This window comes from Cryptomeria japonica, chromosome 4 (assembly GCF_030272615.1).
Source record: "Cryptomeria japonica chromosome 4, Sugi_1.0, whole genome shotgun sequence".
Classification (NCBI taxonomy): domain Eukaryota; kingdom Viridiplantae; phylum Streptophyta; class Pinopsida; order Cupressales; family Cupressaceae; genus Cryptomeria; species Cryptomeria japonica.
In genome coordinates this window covers 529,248,426-529,271,310 of record NC_081408.1, presented here as the reverse complement: position 1 = coordinate 529,271,310, position 22,885 = coordinate 529,248,426, and the positions used below count along the sequence as shown (strand labels likewise).

General features: G+C 36.9%; 1 protein-coding gene across 2 annotated transcripts in view; it reads left to right on the top strand.

Moving 5' to 3' along the window:
- Positions 1 to 6,441: 6,441 nt before the first annotated feature.
- LOC131069043 (pentatricopeptide repeat-containing protein At5g16640, mitochondrial) overlaps positions 6,442 to 22,885 on the top strand; it is a 56,311-nt gene continuing 39,867 nt past the window's right edge. For both annotated transcript variants that reach the window (XM_058004355.2, XM_058004354.1), the window contains exons 1-2: positions 6,442 to 7,615; positions 9,518 to 10,275. In XM_058004355.2, the coding sequence (XP_057860338.1) occupies positions 6,649 to 7,615; positions 9,518 to 9,972 (1,422 nt within the window). In that variant the 5' untranslated portion in view covers positions 6,442 to 6,648 and the 3' untranslated portion in view covers positions 9,973 to 10,275. The remainder of the gene's footprint in view (positions 7,616 to 9,517; positions 10,276 to 22,885) is intronic.

Sequence of the window (22,885 nt, the reverse complement as noted above, 5' to 3'; positions counted from 1 at the left end):
ACCTATAATCTGGAGGTCTGCTCTCACAATAGGATACCCACAACCTGAGAGTAGTCCCATGCTTCATGGGATTGCAGGTTTCTCACACTTGTATTGGGTGCAAATCCTTGTGACAACAATTTTTGGCATGCTTGGTGGGATTGTTGGACTTTTTAATTCATAGAAGGCCACCGTACGTTGCCTTTGTGTGTGCAACAATACAAAAATTTTCACACCTGGCGACTCAAGTCTTTGGTTTTTTCAACAGTCCAACCTTTTAGCTTATGAGAAAATATCAGACTAGGCAAAGTACAACCACAATCAATCATTCTCAGCACCTCCAAAAAGAAAGGCTAAAGTGGTTAATAAGGTTCCAAATCCAGCAGTAGGTGTTTTTTCAGTTATCCCAAATTCTTATCCTGCTGTAACAACATACAATAGCCCATTGTTTGCAAGTTCTTCTAGTTAAAACACAACAAATACTACTAGTTCCAGTAGTGCTACTACCCCAAGCAATAATATGGCTCATAGGAACCAGCTATTTGTGCCTTTTAATCAAGGGAGTCCATTAAATTTGGTTCAACATGATGATATACGAGTTGCAATACTTAAGAGTTTGCCATTTTTCATTGGTGAAAATCATACAACAACCATATAACATATTAGAGATGTGGCCTCCTTGTGTGGAGTACATCACATTATTGTAGAAAATGTTGCTTTGAGGCTTTTGGCAACTTCTTTTAAGGGGAAAGCCCTTTAGTGGTTCAGGGGTTTACCTGTGAACTCAATTACTACATGGGATGAGCTGGGACAATGTTTGAACCAACATTTCAAAGACAAGTTAGATCATCTCTCATTGGTGGAGCAACTCACTACCATTAAAAGAGCTCCACATGAGCACATGACGAATTTCAACTACCGGTTTCAAAGGACTTGGAATTGAATTCCAGCATCACTAAAGCCTTCCAATGATTATGCATTCCTTTTTTATTTAAAGGCTTGGAATAGTGACATTGCACTCATGATTCAATCTATGGAGGGGAATACTTTACCAACAACATTTGATGTTGTTGTTAGGGCTGAAAATAGTCTAATCCAAGCAGGGAAGATAGCACCTAGGCCTCCCATGCCAAATTTTGTTGATATACAGTCAATTACCCCTATAGTTCCACCTGTTGTAGTTGTTGTCCCTTCATTTCTAGCATATAATGCTCAATTTGCAGCTCAAGAACTTGATGTTCCTAGCCATTTGCAAGAGCTAATAACCATCAAGGAGAAAAACGCCAATATGCAAAAGACTTTGTAGACTTTTAGCAATGAGCTTTTTAGTTTGAGAAGGCAACCAAACTAGGCACCTTACCAAGCCCCGTTTCAACCCAATCCTCAAGCTCAAAGGAGGAATATGAACCAAAGGCCCTACTAGCAGTATAATCCTAATACCCCTCAGCTCTTCAAGAGATATTGTTCCAGTCCAGAACAACATAGCAGTTGATCTTGAGTGGTGTTATCCATGCAATCAACAACATAGCCAAAATCCTTGTCATAATGGTTTTCAGAATCAAGCACCAATGGTGCAAAATAGTGCTACAGTTCAAAGAGATCCACCTCATAAAGTTGAGGAACAACAATCAACACACGTGGAACAAGGCACCCTGGATGTCATATTGATGAATTGGCAAGGTGAAGAGCTTTGTGGGGTCAATAAATCACAAAATCAATCTTGCACACCTATAGCAGCCAATGCAAGGTCTAAGAGAAGGGTTGTTGACATGGGGCAACAAATTGATAAGAATGCGGATCAACCTTCTACAAGCATGCAAGGCCAAAAGGGGTCTACTTCTGTTTAGAGTACCCAAGTGCTTCCAAGAACATAACCTGTAGTAGCTAAGGATCAACCTCAACCAACACAAGTGCAAAAAGACGTCGTTGTTACTAAAGGACAACTGAAGGTTACATTACTGATTTTAATATTTTGGATTAGTTGAAGAAAACTTACATCAGTGTGTCAATGTGGGATTCCCTAGCTCTACCTAGACAAAAGGATTTGTTACAAGATGCTTTATCTAACCTTACTTTGACTGCTCAACCTTCTAATCAATAAGCTTCTAAGGTTGTACTCACTAATAACCCACAACCTAAGAGTAGTCCCATGTTTCATGGGATTGAAGGTTTCTCACACTTGCATCAAGTGCAAATCCCCATCCCCGTGATAACAATAATTTATACCCAAAATGGTGAAAAAATGATAGCACCATGTGAAAGTAGACAAAAAAATACGCACTTTGAAAAAAAAGGGCACTTGAAAAGGGGGTCGTATGAGCCCGAACGAAGCCTTTGAAGTTGCAAAATTGAGGATTAGACAGGTACAATTGTGAGAAACTGAATTTTTTTGAATAATCTATCCACCAAAATCAGAAAATAACCACACCACTAGGGAGAGCATGAAAAATTAGCCCAAATAAAAAAAAATTGCACTGAAAAAGTCCTCAAAATGACCAAGTTATGAGCTTTCAAAGTTGGACTGCAAAATCAAAAACTCAAATGGAGAGGGGGTCTAAATTTTTCAAAAAGTGTCGATATCAGCAATTCACTATGTTAAATTTGATGACCATATGGCCATCACAAAACCGTCGCACCTCCTTGTTGATCGTACGAATGCTGACGTGGTAGGCTGATTGTGCAAGCTGACATGGCAAGATGACTGTGCACGTCGTACGCTTGATTACGTGGCTATGACTGGGCTTTGACATGGAATAGTGGAGGAGTGCCACATGGCATTGAGTGACACTCGTGTAGGTGTTGACTGTGCAGATGTTCAACGAGTCTGGTGGTGGCATGTGTCAATATACTGGACATGTGGATTTTTGCAGCATGGTAAGCATTGAGCTAACTATGGAGGCCATTGCCCAACGGTGGTTTCTCGGTGGGGGAATGGTTGTTGGTGGAGTGACTCATGTACAAAGAATAGGCAGAGCGGTGCGAGCATGGAGAACACTGCACAAGGCGGCAAGGAGGCCAAGTGGCGACTGCAGCAGGTGGCCCGAGCGATGAAGTGAACTGTGTGCTCGACTAGGAGCTGAGCGGTGTGGGCTACAATAGCATGGGTAGAGCTGGAAGGTGACCTGCGCGGTGGCGAGGACGACAAGAATCAAGCAACAGGGGCCAACAGGCGTGGTGGCCACTGACAGGGCCGACCAGAAGTACGGTCCCTACAAAAACACAGGGCACAAAAGATATGGGGGGGGGGGGGGGGGGGCAGGGTATTTTTAAACCCCCCCCCCCAAAATATTTTCGCAGATTTTGTTTTGAAAAAATAATTGAAATAAAATTTTGCAAAATATTTTTTTTTTTCGAAAATCCGTACCGTACCGTACCTACCCGAATTGGGTAAAAAATTCCTCTGATGCCCCAAAATGCACTTTCACCAAATATAGGCGAATTTATACTTAATTTTTATGGAAACAACCTTCTGGACTCAATTGTAAGATTTAAATCGTTGTATGATGCCTCCAAAATGCGCATCTCCTCAATTTGAATATGAAGCATTCCAAAATGTCTCCCAAAAACTAATCAATGAAGCCCCAATGACTCTGATTCCATGTGAGAATTTGACAAGATCAAGGGCACAATGAAAATCACAAATAAGAGAGATAATAGTTTGACAAGAACAAATTGTATTCTCATCAATATAAAAATATGATCAACTAGATTAACTAATACAAGAGAGATGAGCCTTCTTATATAGGCAAGGCCATATGGATATGTGAGTACACAATCATGACATGTGGCTCAATGAGAAACAAGGGTAGGTAGGAGAATTAGTAAAATATTCCACAAGAGGTGGATCACCCACCGAAGGTGGAATGTAACAACAAGATAAAACCACAAAAGGTAGAATTTCTCCTACAAACATCATCCCTATGTGCACACTTCCCTAAGTGTCTCATATCCAAACTATGATGCGATGCATTATCCCAAGTCAACTTAAGTAAAGTGTAATTATATCCGATAAGAATAAGTAACTGCACCAACAACTACCCTATCAAAAACACCAAAAGAACTGAAAAACAAAAATAAGCTGCAAAAATGCAAAAAGATAGATATGGAACCCTAAAATGTTGCAAGAAAAAATGCAAGAGTATCCTGCCAAAAATGCAGTAAAAACTAATAAAAACACAATAGGATTAAACAAAAACATAATAGAATGAAAGTTGCAAATTTGCAACCCAAAATTCCTAAGAACAAAAAAGCAAGAATATTATGCAAAAATGTAATAAGATAAGACAAAAACACATCAATATCTTGCAAAAATGCCGAAACGAAAAATCATCGCAAATTTGACTTGCAACTTTAAAAAATACTTTAAAACTCAAAGAAAATGATTAGCGTCAAGAGACAAGAGTCCCACTAGGCATGGCAAAATGTGTATGCTGAATATTGACCTATTTGTAAACCCTAATACGATCCAATCAAAACCTTAGATCTACAAATTCATTCAATGGAACTATAGTTTCCCACCTTGCTTCCTGAATTATAAGAAAGGGTGCATCGTCTGACCCATTTGACTGGAACAAAAGATATATACAATCAAGATCTATAAATGGGTCCATTTCTCTCTTCCTGCGTAAAGGGGTTGGAGTCCAACAATCAGGACTCTTTCGAAGCCAACTCTTCATTAGAAGTTGGACATGACCTTACTGGCTGTGTTGACCTTTTAGGATTTGGACCTACAATCAATAGAGAGATCTACCATGCAATGTAAATAAATCATAAAACCATAGTTACTATACCTTCACATCCATGGTAGGCTTGTTGCCATTGTTCTCCTATCCTCCAAGATCTTGTATTATGATGTTTGCTCTCAAATTTGTATGCACTTACACAAGAAATCAAAGAGGAATGAATGTGATTGTGATGATGTATGCTCTAGATAGATTTTGGTAGAGTATAGGGATGCTCAATCTATGTGTGATCGGGAACGAGGGGAGGAAGCCTCTTTTATAAAGACCATCCTAAAAATGGAGGGGTTTAGATTAAGGGGTTAACTTGTGAATGACTAGGATCGCATAGATGAAAGAGAATCAATATGATTGAAGGGTAGGTAAAGATGAAGGAGGAGATTAAGAGGTGAAAAGGTAAAAGATAAGAGTGAATGAGATTAAGAGGTTAATTTGGAATTGAGGGATGTGATTAAGCAATGGGTTGACTTGGGATAAAGCACAAGTGAATGAAGAGACAATTGAAACTTATCACATGCCTACAATTTTAAATTATGACCCATGTAAACAAGATGAAGGGTTAGGATTAAAGAGGAAAAAGGTAAGTGAATTAATTAATTAAACAAAAGTATTCATTTAATTAATAAAGGAAAGGGGCTAGATAAATTAAATAAATACAATATTTATTTAATTTAGGAAAAAAGTTGAAATTAAATAAATAATAAATATTTATTGAATTAGAAAGAAGATGCTTAGTGAATTAATTAAATAAATTAAAATACTTATTTAATTCATAGTGAAAGAGGCTTACAAATTAATTAAATAAAGAAAAGTATTTGTTTAATTAATAGAAGACAATAGAACAAAATAAAATAAATAATATAAAAAATATACAAAAATAGTAATATCTTAAGAACAATAATTTAATATTGATCACAATATCATAATATAATAATAATTTAATATTAATTACAATATAATAATATAATTATTTTTGAAGTGAAATAATGAACAAATACGATATCTTTCGACGTACTTTACCTATATTTCTTTAAAAATAGGTATACTAGTTTTATTTTAGAAACTCATCAATCTAAAAACCCTCAAAATTCTATAATTTTATCTTTATGTTAAAACATAAAGATCTTAAATTTATTTACAATTTTAAAAATAATTTATAAGTATATTGCTATATAACTAATTAGCAATATTAAGCTAAATTAATAAATCAAATAATTAATTAATTGTTATAAAAATATTATATTATTCAAAATAATAAACAATATCAAAATATTTTATTTCAATTGGTTAAGCACAATTGATGAGGGTGATGGTATGTTCCTTGATTATATCATCCATCACTATTCAAACCCTTGGATACACAATACAGAAGATGAGACCACAATCATACCCTAGACAAATTTGATGAAAAACATATACCTGACTCCTTAACTCTCAATGATGAGGTATCAATATATGCTCATATACACAATTTCTATTCAAAATATTTATTTCTAATATAAAATCCTCCATAAAAAAACAATAAACATAAATTTACTATAATATCCTATTGAACAACCATTACACTCTTAAAAACAACAAATACTAATTTATTAACCTATAAATCTTTTTAGAGGGTTTGTTTAAACATAAATTTACCATAATATCCTATTGAACAACCATTACAACTCTTAAAAACAACAAGTACTAATTTATTAACCTATAAATCTTTTTAGAGGGTTTGTTTTGTAAATTAGAGGTGATCCTTATTCTCACATACAATAAAATGGTTGAACCGTTCTTGAAGAGAGACGAGCCAGTGCTGAAGACCCTAGGTATTCAAAAAATTAGTGAATGCATTCGACACTTGGAACAAAATTTTCCTCCCCATTTGTACGAGGCCGTTCAAATAAATCACTGGACTTGATCGGCCATTGAACTCCATCTGAAGATGGCACTAAACAGGGCTTTCGTTAAACACCATTTCAAGACAGGCATGTATTCCTCCATCTTGCTGCTCAGGTTTTTTCACCGGAACAATCCTTATCGAAGCTATCTGAATGCAAGTCCTTCGTCAGAGCAATCTGATTTCCACAACTGTATATCGAGACTCTGTACAAACAACAATGATGTAAAATTAGCCCTTGTCCAAGTCAAAAAGATGTTAACTAGAGATTTCATTCCTGCATTCTCAACCTGCAATCTAGTTCTTGCAGCCCTAACTCGCATCAAGGAATACAAAGCTGCATTACAACTATATGACCTCATGCTCAAGAAAGGGGTGACTCCCACAATTGTCACCTTCAATATAATCCTCAATTGTTATTTTGAGTTTGGCCAAGCAGACAAGGCTTCACAATTTTTTATGAAAGTACAAGAACTGGGTTATTCTCCTTCTGATGTGACTTTGGGCACGATGGTAAAGGGGCTTTGCAAAGCAGGGAAGGTTCTAGATGCCATGGAGTTTTTCCACATAAACATTCTCTTAAAAGGTCTCAGTCCCAATGTAGTTACTTACAATACGTTGTTGGATGGGCTTTGCAAGCAGGGGCCTAAAGAATTTAAATCTGCGATGGGGCTTTATGGTCACATGGTTAAGGCAGGGGTAGATCCCACCTTTGTTACTTTCAATATCATTCTGAATTATTACTGTGAGTGTGGCCAGATTGGATCTGCTTTTCAAATTTTAAAGCAAATGGATGAAATTGGTTGTGATCCTAGTGTTGTCACTTTTGGCACGATAATCAAGGGGCTCTGCAAGTTGGATAGAGTGGAGGATGCTATGAAGATTTTGCGCAGAATGATGCGGAGAGGCCACAGAGTTGATGTTGTTCTGTACAATACATTGATGGCCGGACTATGTAAAGCAAAGAATGTGCGAATGGCAGCTAGTTTGTATGAAGAAATGCTGGAGGAAGGTATTAGTGTTTGCCTCTTATAGTTTTAATTAGTGATATTGTAATGCTCCTTTTTGGGATATTCCTGATTTTTAGTCCTGCAAACAATATTTATTACTAAAAACTGATATTAGTAATCTTAAGTAACAAGAAATTATGATAATATTCAAATCCATATATCAAAGCATCATAATATTTAGATCAATAAATCATAGCATCATTAATACTTGAATCAACACATCATAGCATATTCCTCATGACTTTCTTGGAAATGCTTGCAAGCCGCAACCTCAAGGCTGGTTGTCCTTGTACTGCGAGAGCATGGAAGGTGGGCCAACTTTCTATCCCTCAGTTCACCTTGGAGGCTGGCCGTCCTCCTTGATCAAGCCCAAGAGCATGGAAGGCTGGTCGTGCATTCCACCTCTTGGCCCATGAGCATGGAAGGCTGGTTGCCCTTTCACCTCTCGTGAACTCGAAAGTCGGGCCGTCCTTCCTATTTGAAATACATTTCACAAATCCAAGGCATAATTTCTAAAGGAATTTGCTAGATTATTTCTAATTAAATGCCTCTTAATGAATTAATAGATTTATTGTCAAATGGCTGCTACAAATTATTTTCTGAATGTTTTTTGTTGCTGCTCTCTATCTATATTCTGAATTGATGTTTTGGATAATTGATATTTGAATGTTTGAGACGTGGACAACTGATTGATTGATGGATTGCTGTTGAAGATTGATTGACTGATTGAATGAATTCCTTTGATTGGATGATTCGAGGTATTGATGAGTGATAAGGTAATGGATGTTGGTTTAATATATTGCTTAATGATGATTGAATGAATGGTGATTTGGTACGTTTGCTTGATGGATGGATTGATGAGTGATGATGTATTGATGTTTGCTTGAAATGATCTCCATATATATATCTTTCTTATGGAAGAGTCACAGCCTTTCTCACACCATCACTACTCTTGAAAACGTAATTTAATATACTTGCAATGTCACATAATGTTCTATTCCTAATTGATAGATTGAATGCTTGTTTGATTTATGAATTGATGATTTATTCAATGATTCTCTCAGGGAAGTGATTTTCCCTTTATATCTATTTATTTAAGGAGTGACCACCCTTCAGAAGTAACGAGTCACCACCCTTCACAAGAAATGAGTCACCACCCTTCATTGCTGAATTTGAGAATAATAATTTATTTTTGAATTGAATTCTTTCATTCCCAATTTATGATTTAATTATTCCTTGCTTGAAGATCTTCTCCCAAGGAAATGATCTCCCTTTTATATCTTATTCTTGAGGGAGTCACAACCTTTCATGATTTCTGCCCTTTGAAAGAGTCACAACTATTCATCTTTGATTGCTGTCTTTTGGGAATAATCATTTATTTCCAAATTGATTGATTGCTTCCTTCTCAGTTAATTATTGATGGATTTCCTTCTCAAATGAAATGATTTCTCTTCTATATCTCATGTTTGAGGGAGCCATAACTCTTCATTTCATGCTTTTTGACCTTTCATTAATCTTAATTATATCATATCTTTATAATATTTTTTATATTTTAATTATTATTATTATTTATTGTTAAATCTCATTTCAAAAGGGCACATTACAAATTTATATACCAAAGTGTAGTGCCTATGACAGGTGTGCCTTTTCAGCTGTATGGATTGATAATGTACTAATCTCTTCAATTTCTGAACATCTATCTTGAAACAACTGTATTTGATTTACTTTTCCTAACATGTTGTTTTTGGTTCATAACATCTAGCTATTGACAAATTGGATCACTAGATGTTTCGAAAATGAGAACATGTGCAAATAATCTCAAAAAATGTTTCATCAATGTTCAATGCTAATTTATATTTTATCCTCAATGATTATAACTCAACACATGGTCTGGTTTGTACCAGGTATTAATCCAGATATTTGGACATATACTACTTTGGTGGACGGGATGTGCAAGGATGGTCTAGTGAAGGAAGCTCAGATGCTTTTCAATGATATGGAGGAACGAGGTTTTAGTCCAAATGATATCACATACACTGCACTTATTGATGGATATTGCAAGGAAGGCAATGTACCGGCAGCAAGGAAACTTTTTGGCAAGATTTTAAAAAAAGGCCATGCCCCTGGATTAATAATGTACAGTGCTCTGATTGCTGGGATGTGCAATGAAGGTAATATTGATGAGGCTCTGAGATGCTTTCTGGAGATGCAGGATAAAGGTATCAATCCTGATGATATCTTGTATGGCACTTTGATGAAGGGATTATTGAAACATGGCAGAGAAACTGAAGCCATGAAACTCTTTAATGAGATGGTGGAACAAGATCAAACTTTTAATTATATGGCTTGTTCTTCATAATGCCAAATCTTATTACCTTAATCAGAACCTTTCTTCAGGAGTGTGACTGCCATTTGAGCTTACATGTCAGCTACCTACAACAGGCATTGATTTTTTTTCAAGTATGGTCCACCAAGGTTGTTGGTACTACGACCCCATCTTGGATGTGGGTAGTCAAATACAGAACATCCATTGGGAATTAAACCCAGGTCTTTTGCATGGAAGCACACCAACTTGTCTGGTACAGCCTGACAGATGTTGAGAGAAATTTGATAATTCAATGGGTACAGTGCATATAAAGGTCAATTTCAGCATCTAATCAAGGTATCTTCTATGCCATTCTTGCAATTAGCAAAAGTTTTCTCACTTTAACATACATTTTTTTTATAACTTAGTAAGTCTGCATGCCATTGTCATTCTGTAAGTAGCTTGGAATCAATGTTTAATCCGTCATTTCCTATGCTTTTCTGTGTATGATGTGTTTTTGGATCGGAATGCATCCTAGATATGTCTTGGTTACATATCTGAGCTGTTCCTGTACCCAATGACAACATGAGTGATGTTGGAAAGCAAATCATACTGTACAAATTTGCCAACATGAATCTGAGAACTTGTTGTAAAATTGCTTGCTTTTTGTGTACATTTTTTTTAAGGATAACAGCCTTGTTGTCTCAAATTGAGTAGTTTTAAGTGCTGAAATGTAAATGTATATTACAAGCATTAATAAGAGTGAAGACTGAGAAGTCATCTCATCAGAAACAGAGCATACACAGAAATCTTGAAAAAATCCAATAGGGTAACTGGTAAACAGCTCCATGAAGAGTGAGGTATAAGCCTCCTTAAGCCACCATTTTCTCTTAATGTTTGCAAATGACTTGTTTCAAATTCTCTGGAGACACTTTGCAACAACAACAGTATTCCAACACCTGCAAATTAGCTCTTCAACTTGCTGAAACATGCACTGTTACCTTTATCCAACTCCCTAAGTATTATGTAATGCTCCAACTATTATTACATCTGTACATTAATGGATGATGGACAAACCAATATTTTTTTACGTTACATTTTGACAGACACATGCCATAACTCGCACTCACACACAATGATGTTGCCAACATAGAATAACATCACAAACCAAGCGTAAGGTTAACCACCGTGAACTTAGAATAAAACTAGTGGAAGACTTTATACGATCATTGTGGTTGACACCAACATGATGAAAAACAGAGGAAATATAGTCTCCTCACAATTGATGATAGAGTGCACCGCTCACAACATTGTCACAATAGGGGGAAAGAATGGAAAGCATGTTATGCTAAAATTCACCCTTCTCATATCCAAGCCTACACCCAGGCATGTGCCTAACTCAAAAGAATAAACTCACATCACTAAAGCATTCTCTTGACAAGTTAAGAGTGATTGGTTGGAAGGGAAATATGACCACTCACCTAGGTCTATTGAGAGATCGACTACGTATATGCAGCCTAGAAACAACAAAAGGTACAAGATGGCATGGCAAGACATCAAACTAAGTTGATTAAGGGTAGATAGACCTGAAGGGTCGATTCCCTTATGGGAAATTTTTCCAAGAAACCTCAACAATAACTCATTGTTGTCAAATTGCCCTTGAGGGACCAAATTGCCACTATTTCCAGCCCAAATTGTCCTTTTTGCCACAAGCGATTTGAAGTAGGAAACATGCCCGAAAAGAACAGTTGGGTCTTGACAAATCTAGACATGGTCAATGGTTCTTCTAATGGACGACCAATTTAACCAACCCCAAAATCTAAGCTTTAATGACAAAACAACCTCCGAGATCAAAAATTCATTTACCAAGAGATGGTCAAGCCTAAGCAAGCCAAAGGACCTAAATCATGTTTCCACACGTAACTTTTAACCAATTAAATTTGGGTTTAAACCAAAAATACCGTTGAATTTCATTCATCCACAACATTATTTCTATTGATAAAAAACATTCAATTTCACGCTTTCTAAAAAAATGAAGAAAATGAAATTCATCTTGCTCAGATGAAATTTCTAGTTACACGAGCATTTCACTCATTTTCTATAATACAATAACTGTTAGAAATTCAAGCCTGCATCCAATGAATACATGGATGGGGATTTTTCAAAATCATTTATAAGCCCAAAAGCATCAATTACACAATGTTAACTTTTTAAAGTGTACAACTTCCACAACAACACAAGTTCTAATTGCTCAAGTTACAACAACTGTGAGATGAAATGAAATCCTTGCACAATCTCTAAGAAGCTCCAATGCACAAACCAATGGTGCTCAACACCACCCAACCATGCGGGATCTTGAGGCCCAACTATTATAATAGTATATGAACACCATAATTATCACATATTAATGACACAAAAGACTGGCCATAAACACACAAGCAACATGGTTTTCTCAACAGATGAAGAATCACATTTGATTCCAATGAGAAGGATGATTTATCCACTTTAGCACTTTAATATCCAAAGGTGAATCTTGGAAACATACTACACCTAGATTTATTGTATCCAAGGTTGGCTTGAAGGTAGACCATGCCTAGATCTTTAATATCTAAGGTGGCTAAGAATAACACTACACCTTAGATCTCTATTATCCCAAAGGTGAGTAAGAAGATGCATTCTACCTAGATCTCTAATAGTTGAGGTGAGTAAGAAACTGCTCCAAGCCTTCTATTAATACCAACCTACACAATTAAGGAAAATACTTCTACAATTGGCCCCCAACATAGGACAAATTGGGTTTTCTCTCACCACCAATTTCCCACCTACAATATTTCACTACCCTTTTTTATCTCTAAAGCCACAAAATAACATACTAAAAATAAGGTTTAGAAATAATCTATTCAAATTATTCAGGAACCATATGCATGCCAGGTCCACCATTGATGGATCTTGAAGCTTTTTACACAAAAACATGAAACTCCACAATTCAAAAATTGAATCATATCCTTTTGATCTAAATAGCAAGGAGGTCACATTTTTATCATCATGTAGATTTTATAAGGCTTTGCAAGGTTTCATGGAACACTTTACATTTTTTTCAAAAGTAAAACCCCCAATCTAAGATTTGCACAACTCAGAGAAATCTAATTCCAATTGGAAAACTAAGAGTGCCCTTTAGATTTAAGTAGGCTAGGGATTACACTTTTATCAACACATAATTTCCTTACAAAATTTACAAGGGACCGAGTGCAATTTACATATTTTTCAAAATGAAAACCTCCAATTTAAATTTACACATCAAATGAAATCTATTCCCATTCCAAAACCCCAACAAACCTATTTTTCACAATGGAATCCGGAAAGGCTTTAACAACATAGTTTCTATATTAAGCTATTAACTTAAATTTGAACCAATTTCTTACAATTTTACAATTAATAATACAAGGAAAATACCTTATTGCAATCCACAAACACTAAGAAGGTAAATCCTCTTCTCTTTCACAATCAATCTTTTAACAAGCACAATCCAAGCCTCCTTTCTAACACAAGCTAGGGATGAAGAAATGCTCATTTTATCTATTATTTTTTCTCTCAAATTGAAAGTTGCATGATGCATTATCAAAGAAATGAATCCCTTTTACATAAATATCAATCCCAAATAACAATGACCCCTTTTTCTCCTTTTCACGCTCACAACTTTTTTATTATTTTGAATTACAAGATAATATGTATTATCTCAAAAAATATATTTTTCAAATCAAACTATCTAATATCAGTCAATTTATCTAATATGACCTCTTTATCTTGCATAGAAAGTCAATTTGCACCTTTTTGATAAGTTAGGAACTTTCCTAAGACATACACATAGGAAACCCACTTCATTTTTGCAATAGAAACATAAAAATAATAGTTTGATACCTTTAAATTCCCTATTTTAATTCCAAATGTCACCCTTAACATTTCAAATGCATTCTAAGTCACATTTCACCAAGCCATTTAACTGATATCACTGTTGGCAACCAACATGCGCATAAGGAAATAATCGAAAAATGCAAGAATGCAAACATGGTAATGGACTAGAACAATGGTGGTGCAGGGGCACCCTCTCATGCAACTATGCCCAATTTTGGGTTTTTGTCTCGTTTTGTAAGGATTGATGTAAATAAGGTCATTTTGGACCATTATAGAGCATCTAGGGTCATTTGTGAAGTTTTGGGGTTAATTGGTTAAAAGTTGCAAAAGTTGCTCATTTGCTGTCAATGTTGTCAATGACAACTTTTTGAAAAGTTGTTAAATGTCAGTTGAGGGTCGGTTTGAGGTTATAACTGGTTTGTATAGGCATAAATAGGCCTTATGTTGAAGGTATAGCTGTGTTAGAGATCAAAGATGCAACGTCCCCTATTTATCTAGTGGATTCAATTCCTTTATCTACCTTGCATCGGTTCATTGACTTCCGTTTTCTTTTCATGATCGCTTTGGTGGCTGTCGGTGAGATTTCATGTTTATGTGGTTGTTGGTGAAGATGGTGTCTTTTCTTCTTACATCGTGGGGTCTCTTCATTTGCAATTCAATGCTTTATATTCATGGCTCTTTCATTTCCGTGGGTCTTCTTCTTCGGCAGATTGATGGTTATGTGGCTTCTCATTTTGTTTGAGAGAAAGTTGAGAATAATGTGTATGAAGTCATGATATATGAGATGTAGCATTTGACTTCATTGTTATGATTGATTTGTGAAGAATCAAATTTATCTTATTGTGATTGATAGTAATCTGAAACTTTCAACAGTTGTATTCATTTTCAGATATATAATAAAGTTCATTTTTGAGTGGGCTGGGTTTTTCACCCTTAGGTGGAGGGTTTTCCTAGGATAAGTTCTTGTGTTTGTGTTGTTCATAAGTTTAGTTTTCTGCTATCTATTTATTCTGGTTCAAATTTAACAATTCACACGACCCAAGGGTTGGTATGATTGTAGATGAGATTTTGCACAATAAAACTTATCAATTTCTGCACTTTTTTCTAACGTACCAGTCTGCAAATCTTGTTGGTACGGATTGGATTTGTAATTTGAGAATCTGAGATCACTTGGGAATGGAAGTTCTTTGAATCTACTTCAATTTGCTTTTTGTTTCATTCAATTTCATCGAGTATTAAGCAAGATATTGTAAATTCTTCCCAGACTGGTAGAAACCCTATCTAGGGTAGCCAGTGGGCTAAATAATTATGTGGTTGAGTCCATCGGTGAAAAACTCTAAAAATGGATGGAGAGACTTGTATTCATGTCTTGTATTATATGTCAAGCTTGCAGGGGTTGGTGAGAAGGTTTACACTTGTGATGAGGCACTAGAGGGTCTGATATCTCTATGTATCAGACTGTGGAGGATAGAAAGGCTGGAGAAACACTTTAAAAGGAGACAAAAGTTTGGCTTACCTTTTGTATGATGGTAAAAGGGATGTGAGGGGACCCTATGCACCAAATCAACTTGGCTGAAGGCCATTTTGTGAAGCAAGAACAAAGATATGATTGACTGTTCTAAAAGGACAGACTGTGACAATTTACGGTTACCAGCACTAATGCTGCAAAACAAAGTCTTGTTGGGAGGTTTTGGGGGTTGGAAGTCCTAGTGACTGATACTAGTACCTGTGCAGGTTCCCCAAGTCAGGCTCAATGGTTTCTCCCAAGGCATAAGCGTGTTGATTTGGCCTTTGGCCATCAATGTTGACAGTCCTAATTGCTAAGGACAAGTATTTACCAATGATAGTGTGTGTGGCAGTGTTGGGAGTCACCAATTTGTACTTGTTATGATGTCACAAGCCCAAGACCAGTGTACCATGTTGTTCACATTGCCTTATAATGTTGGTTCAAGCCTTGAATGGTGATCAAGTCTAGAAACCAATAGGTGTGTCCAAGGGTGTCTATAAGGGATAGATTATGGAACCATTGTCATTCTGAATTGTAACATTTTAGAGTGTCCTTCCTTTGCATCAAATGGAGATCCAGAATCACAAATGATTTGGATAATTTTTCATCAGTTAGGTATGTCACATGTCCAATCACCACACATGGAGCAAGACGGGTAGGCAAAACATCTGTTAGACTCCAATTGGCATGATACAGATAGATGAAGCAACATGTAATAACCAACATGAAATATCCATAGGCAAAATCATATTTAAGTGTAAATCAAATCATTAATATAGCACCATCATAATGAATAATATATATCTATATTTATATATTCATTCACTATGTTGGAAACCACACGAGATCACCAACCAATACAAAACAACATAGAGAATCATATATAATATTTGATTCTCAGCTACAAAATGAAGAGAAAGGTACACATGCCTGAACCTTACATGTTAGCTTAAGAAGGAAACAATGCAACTTACACAAGTTCGTTCATTCTTCTTACAAGTTGTCAAGGGATATATTTATATTACAAGAGCACAAGAAGGCTTCTAAGAGAAGCCCAACATTCTCCGGAGTTCAAAAATGCTTGAATTCCAAAAACTTTAGCTCCTCTTGAACCTGTGGACTATGCAGTTTTTCTAAATAGGGGACAGTTTCTTTCAGCTGAAACTGTTGTGAGAACCTTAATTTCATGGTGAGTATTTTGGCTGGGTACAAAATTGTCATTGATGACTGTTCCATATCCTGATGCAAGTCTTTTGATTATGAATCACTCAGAGGATTCATATATCCATTTTATCCTGTCAATTTGTCTTTTTATGCATGCCACACCCAGTAATCAAATCACAGCACCTGCAAACTGAATATTTTTTGTTAGGCATTTAGACTGTTGGTTTGCTTCTGTCTTAAGAATATCTGGGATTGATTTACAGTTGTTCATCAACAGCACTTGCTTGTTGCTATTGCCATTACTTGGTTGAAAATATTCCAGATCTTCCCCAAATAGTGGGAGGATTCCTTGATGATACTGTACACTTATCATGTGGCGCTTTCTAGGAAGAATTTTTGTCCCCTCAAAAGCTTATGTATTTGAAAAGGCGAGGAAATTCCTTCTATGGATTTTTTTGAACAGGTGGTTCCAACCTTGCTACTCGAATGACTGAACCTCTTCTGAGTTCTTTTTAATTCTGTATCGTTTAAGCTGTCCATGCTCAGATGAAGACTGTATGCTTCTCCAACACGGATTCACCCTTGTATTCTTAGGTGTCTTGGCTCTTTCCTGTGCTATATGTGGCAGTCTTGTATTTTTTTTCTTTTTACTATTTGTCATGCCCCATTCCCCTTTGATCAGATGTAATGAATTATTTATACTGTAATAATAAGCATTTTTAAAACCTATCCTCAACTAATTTTGCTGATCTATCTTAAATGAATCGCTGTTATACTTACATCATAATCAAGGAAAGAAAATTGTCTTGAATCCAAGACTTCACAATTTTCACATCGGCATTCTTTATCTCAGATTATTTTTTTATTTTTTTCATTTTTTTGGTTGGTAATTGCTTTTGATTAACACCTCTCTTGGCATCATTTTTTTTCCTTTGATCTTCTCCTCTCCTGGTTCTTCTCTCTTCTTCGATCTCCCATCTTGGTCTCTTATCTTGTCGCTCCTTACTCTCCTTATCACACCAAGCTCAAGCACCTCCTTATTGCTCCTAATGATCTCCTTATCACTCCACACCTTATCTCTTTGACACGCTGAGCACTCCTTATAACTTCGCCACCCTTTGCTCCTTATCTGTCTGCGCCAACAATCTGCTCCTTATCACTCCATTTCAGCATCTGCTCCATCTCCCTCTGTAGCCATCCACTCCATATCACACTGTCTGTGCCAAGGAACTGCTGCGGATACCTCCTTCGAGCATCGTCCACTCCACCGTGCATCCTGCCAAATCAACCATTCCACAGTGGCAGCATACGAGACACCTCTATTCTACATCAGTAAATTTCCACAATCCATTCGATTGAGTGTATGCTTCTGGATTCGATTGTGTGAGAATTTTTGCATCAACGTTTTGGATCATGGAGTGTGATCTGAAACGTTGATGCAAAAATTCTCACACAATTGGATCCAGAAGCATACACCACCTCTATTCTGCTCGCATCACACAGTATTGACAATGACACAGTCGCCATCATCACCTGGGACTGACCATTGAGCACACCATCCGTACATTCTTCAGCCACCAAGCACGCCTGGGAGAGATTTGAACCTGTGACCACAGTATTAACACTGTTTGCAACTCCCCATTGCACTGTGGGGTCAACCCCCTTTATCTCAGATTATTATTAAGTTTTCTTGCCTAATATTAATAATGCTGTTCATGTACCTAACTAACCAATTAGTAGTATAGAACTTTATGTGTTGTTTTGCTAACTAACACATTGCTTAAGGGCGCCGATTGTTTGATAGAAGGAACTGATTCCTTAAAGAAAGAGAGGTGACTCTTCCCTCTAAGATGCCATCCTTGGCATCCATAAATAGAGGAGTCGGGCCTTAGCACAGGACAGGTTTGAAATAGGAGAAAGAAAAATATAGAGCAGAGTGTGTTGGAGCGCAGAAAACGTAAAGGAAGAGAATTATCCACTTGTAGGATCAAATGTCTGCATCTTAGATAGGACAGCCTAGGATCAAGGACAAACTACATCTCATACGAGGAAGGCAGCAAAGCATCACTTCCTGGTTTGCTGTATCACACCTGTGCACCATTGCTGATGACAATTACATAACTTTTGGAAATCCCATTAGATAATATTGCTAACTGATTGCACAGAATGTTATGAGTATAGTTAAGGAACATCATTTATAATATGCAAATTCTAATTTATATACATCTGGTTTCTTATTCATTGTAGTACATGAATTCCACTAAGCAATCTAATCTTAGGCTAGTGACAGTCCAGAGGAAATAATTCTTGACATTATGGTTATTAGGACATTAATACCATTATTGCAGCATTATTGGTGAATGTCACAACTCTATTAATATTAACAGCATATTAATATTCTAATAAGGAATTGTTTTTAACAGTAGTTTATCTTGTGGGAGAGGTAGGAGATGTAATGGAGGGGCGATTGAGTGACTTTTAAGCGGGCCATTCTAGAACGACCCAGGGTGGCGTCTAGGACCTTGAGGAGATGTTATGGAGGGGTGATTGAGTGACTTGTAAGCGGGCCATTCTAGAACGACCTAGGGTGGCGTCTAGGACCTTGAGGGCCCTTACCTTGAGGAGTCATGTAACCCAGTTACAATCTCTTCCTCAGCTCAAGACTTGTTAGCATTGGAGAAGAGGATTTGAGGGGTAAGCTAGCATGAGCTGCCAAGTGGAGCAAGAGGGTTGAAAGAGGCAACCTCTCTTGGCCTTGGTGTAGAAATGGCTCTAAGCAAGCTCTTCCAACCTCCTTCCCCAACTTTGATATGTGTAGCATTAATGGTAGTTTAGTTAGGCATTTCACCTAACACTAATGATGAGATAAATATATATGTATATGCATAGTTTTTCTTGGCTTTTGTGCAAGATCTACAAATAGGAGTTCATTTTATTAAGCAAGATATTGTTTGGTAAGTCAAACCCTAACTTGATTTATGAATTTATGTTTTTTTAGATAAAGTTATTGCAATTTGGGAAGGGGACATTACAAGTGGTATTAGCACAAATTTCCTGTCTTCCTGTTAAGAGTAGTTAATGCAAACCTACCAAAGAAGGGGGATTAGATCCACTATGGGTGAGCAATTGGGCAACGAATTGAGGGCTTTCATGGAACAAACAAATCAAACTCTTATTAGTCAAAATGAAAAGTTCAACAGAACAACCCAACTCCTCCTACAAACCATCCAAAGCATAAATATTAATAACAATACTAGATCCAATTATAACCATGGTAGGGATACCCATTCAAATTCTTCTGAAAATGATCAACCCACAAGGGCGTCAACCCTTAGACCTACTAGGCCTCCCTTCTTACCAAGAGAAGAACACATGCTAGAAGAAGAGGAACTAACTTTTGATAGTGTAGAGGATCTTGCTGAAATATACTCTAGGTTAGACCCTGAGGTACAAAGAAGCATATCCTTCAGAGATTATTGTTAAGTGAAAACCAAGGTCAACCCTAATAGGAGACGAAGACATGCTGATAGAGACTTCAAGGAAAGGATAAATAAGATGATCATTCCAACTTTTGATGGATTTGGGAAGTACACGACAAGGTCGTGGGTCCAAAAACTAGATGCCTACCTATCACTTAGTTCTATGACCGAGGAGAATGCTATTAAGTTCGTTGTGCTCCATTTAGTAGGGATAGCCCATGATTGGTAGCACCATGGCCTCATTACTTAAGGCCATCAGCAAATTACCACCTATGATGAGTTACCCAAAATCTCATCACAAGATTCGACCCAAAACACCCCAAGTGGTGCTTTAAGGAACTCACTCAACTAAAGCAACTTGGAACAGTTGAAGACTATGTCGTTGAATTCCAAAAATTAGCTATGATGGTACCTGAAATCTCTCAAAGAAGAGTCACATATTTATTTGTGGAGGGACTAAAGGAGTCAATCAAAAGTATAGTAAGTGCCTTCGACCCCCCAAATCTAGAGGAAGCAATCCAAAAAGCTATGAAGTTCAAGGCCAATCCCTTCAAGGACAAGTCTAAAAACTTTCCATCTAAAGAACCCTCTAAGTATCCCCATAGGAATGAGAGTCATAAGTCAGAAAATAAGGGGTGAACATGTTTCTTTTGTAAGGAAAAATGGAGGTCGGGTCATTCATGCCAAACAAAGAAAGCCCAAAAACAAAGAGATGACCTAAGGAAAAAGAACTTGTGCATTAAATACAAGGAACCGTGGGGCAAAGATCATCAATGCAAAGAAGGACAAGTGCACACAATAGAGGCAAGTTCCAATGAGAAAACTAATGAGAACTCGAGCAAAAGGGTAAAATATGATGTTGAGGTAACTGGGATCTTAGCAATCATTTCCCAACTCTTTGAGCATAGAACCCTTAGAATTAAGGGCACTCTTAAAGGACAAAAGGTAATTGCTCTAGTAGATAGTGGGGCTTCCCACAATTTTATTAACAAGAACCTAGTATCAAAAAGAAAGTTAGAAGCCAAAGAGTTTAAAGGTTTCAAAGTAGCCCTAGCAAATGGATCCATTGATCAATGCACCAAAATCATTCCCCAACTAGAGATCAAGGTGGGAGACCAGACCATCAAGGGAGACTTCTATGTAGTTACATTAGAAAATGATGTAATATTGGCAACACCTTGGATTCTCTTTTTGGGACGCTTCACCATGGACCTCCCAAATTTGGAAATTTGCTTTCAACACAATGGGCAAGATGTCACATCAAAAGGACTACTAGATGGTTCTCCAAAAATGGGTTCATGTAAAAGGATGGAGAGAATCCTTAGGCATGGTCAAGGAGAATGGGTTGCATAGTGTATGATCGTCGATAAGTCTTCCTCCCAAGAGCAAGCCATCCACATAGACATTCTTCCTATTTGAGAAAACACAAGAAGGTCTTTGAGGATATTCCCTCAGGTCTTCCCCCAAGAAGAGGGCTTGAGCACACTATAGAATTAGAAGGAGCCAAACTCGTGATCACCACCCCTATAAACATCCCTACAGATTTAAGGAAGAAATTGAAACTCTATCAAGGAGTTGCTAGAAATGGGACATATTTAGCCAAGTTCTAGTCCTTTTGCATCTTCGGTGGTACTTGTCAAGAAGAAAGATGGTATTGTGAGCATGTGTATAGATTATAGAGCTTTAAACAAAAAGACAATCGAAAATTGATATCCCATACTAAGGATAGATGAATTGATTAATGAATTTCATGGAGCCAGGTATTTTTCCAAGATCAATCTACGATTGGCATACCACCAAATAAGGATGAGAGAGGAAGATTTACCTAAGACTGCCTTTAGATGTCATTATGGGCATCTTGAGCTTCTAGTCCTTTGGCCTCACCAATGCCTCGACCACCTTTCAATCATGCATGAATCTTGTCTCTCAAAAACAACTAAGAAAATTCCTACTTGTATTCTTTGATGATATTCTTATCTATAGCAGAACATGGGAGGAGCACCTCCGACATATTGAAGAAGTTTTAAGTATCTTGGAAACAAAATCCTTGTTTGTTGAAGCCTCAAAATGTGAGTTTGGTCTAGAGGAGATTCTTTACTTAGGTCACAAAATCCATGCAGAGGGAGTAAGCACAGATGAAGAAAAGATTAGAGTCATCAAAGAATGGCCAAAACCTAAAACCCTAACCCAACTTAGAGGCTTTGTGGGGCTATGTAGCTGTTATAGGCATTTTGTTGAGGGCTTTTCCAAGTTAGCCGCACCCCTCACAGACTTAACCAAAAAGGGAGCTTTCGTGTGGAGTGAAGTATTACAACAAGCTTTTGAGAGGCTAAAAGAGGTAATGAGTTCATGCTCTATCTTGGCCATCCCCGACCTTACACTACCCTTCGAGTTACAGTGCGATACTTCCGGAGAAGGAATTAGGGCTGTCCTCCTACAGAAGAAACACCCTATAGCATTCGAAAGCCGTCAAGCTTACAGAAATCGAGAAACACTATTCTATCTATGACAAAGAAATGTTTGCCATCATGCATGCCTTGGCCAAATTCAAGCAAGACTTAGTTTGCGGAAAATTCAATGTAAAAACAAATCACAATAGCCTAAGTTTCTTCATGAAACAAAAAGATCTGAATGACCGCTAGCAAAAATGGGTAAGCAAGATCCAAGCTTATGATTTTGATATTGAGTATGTATAGGGGACCAATAATGTAGTAGCCGGTGCCTTGTCTAGATGACCTCATTTGAATACCATAACAAGTGTCACTGAGGATTGGAAAAATTACATCACTACAGAATATGCAAAAGACCCCCAAGGCAATGAAATATTAGAGGGAAACATACCAAGTGATGAATATAAAATAGTTGAATAAATCATTCATAAGGATTGGATATTCCTCATACCCAA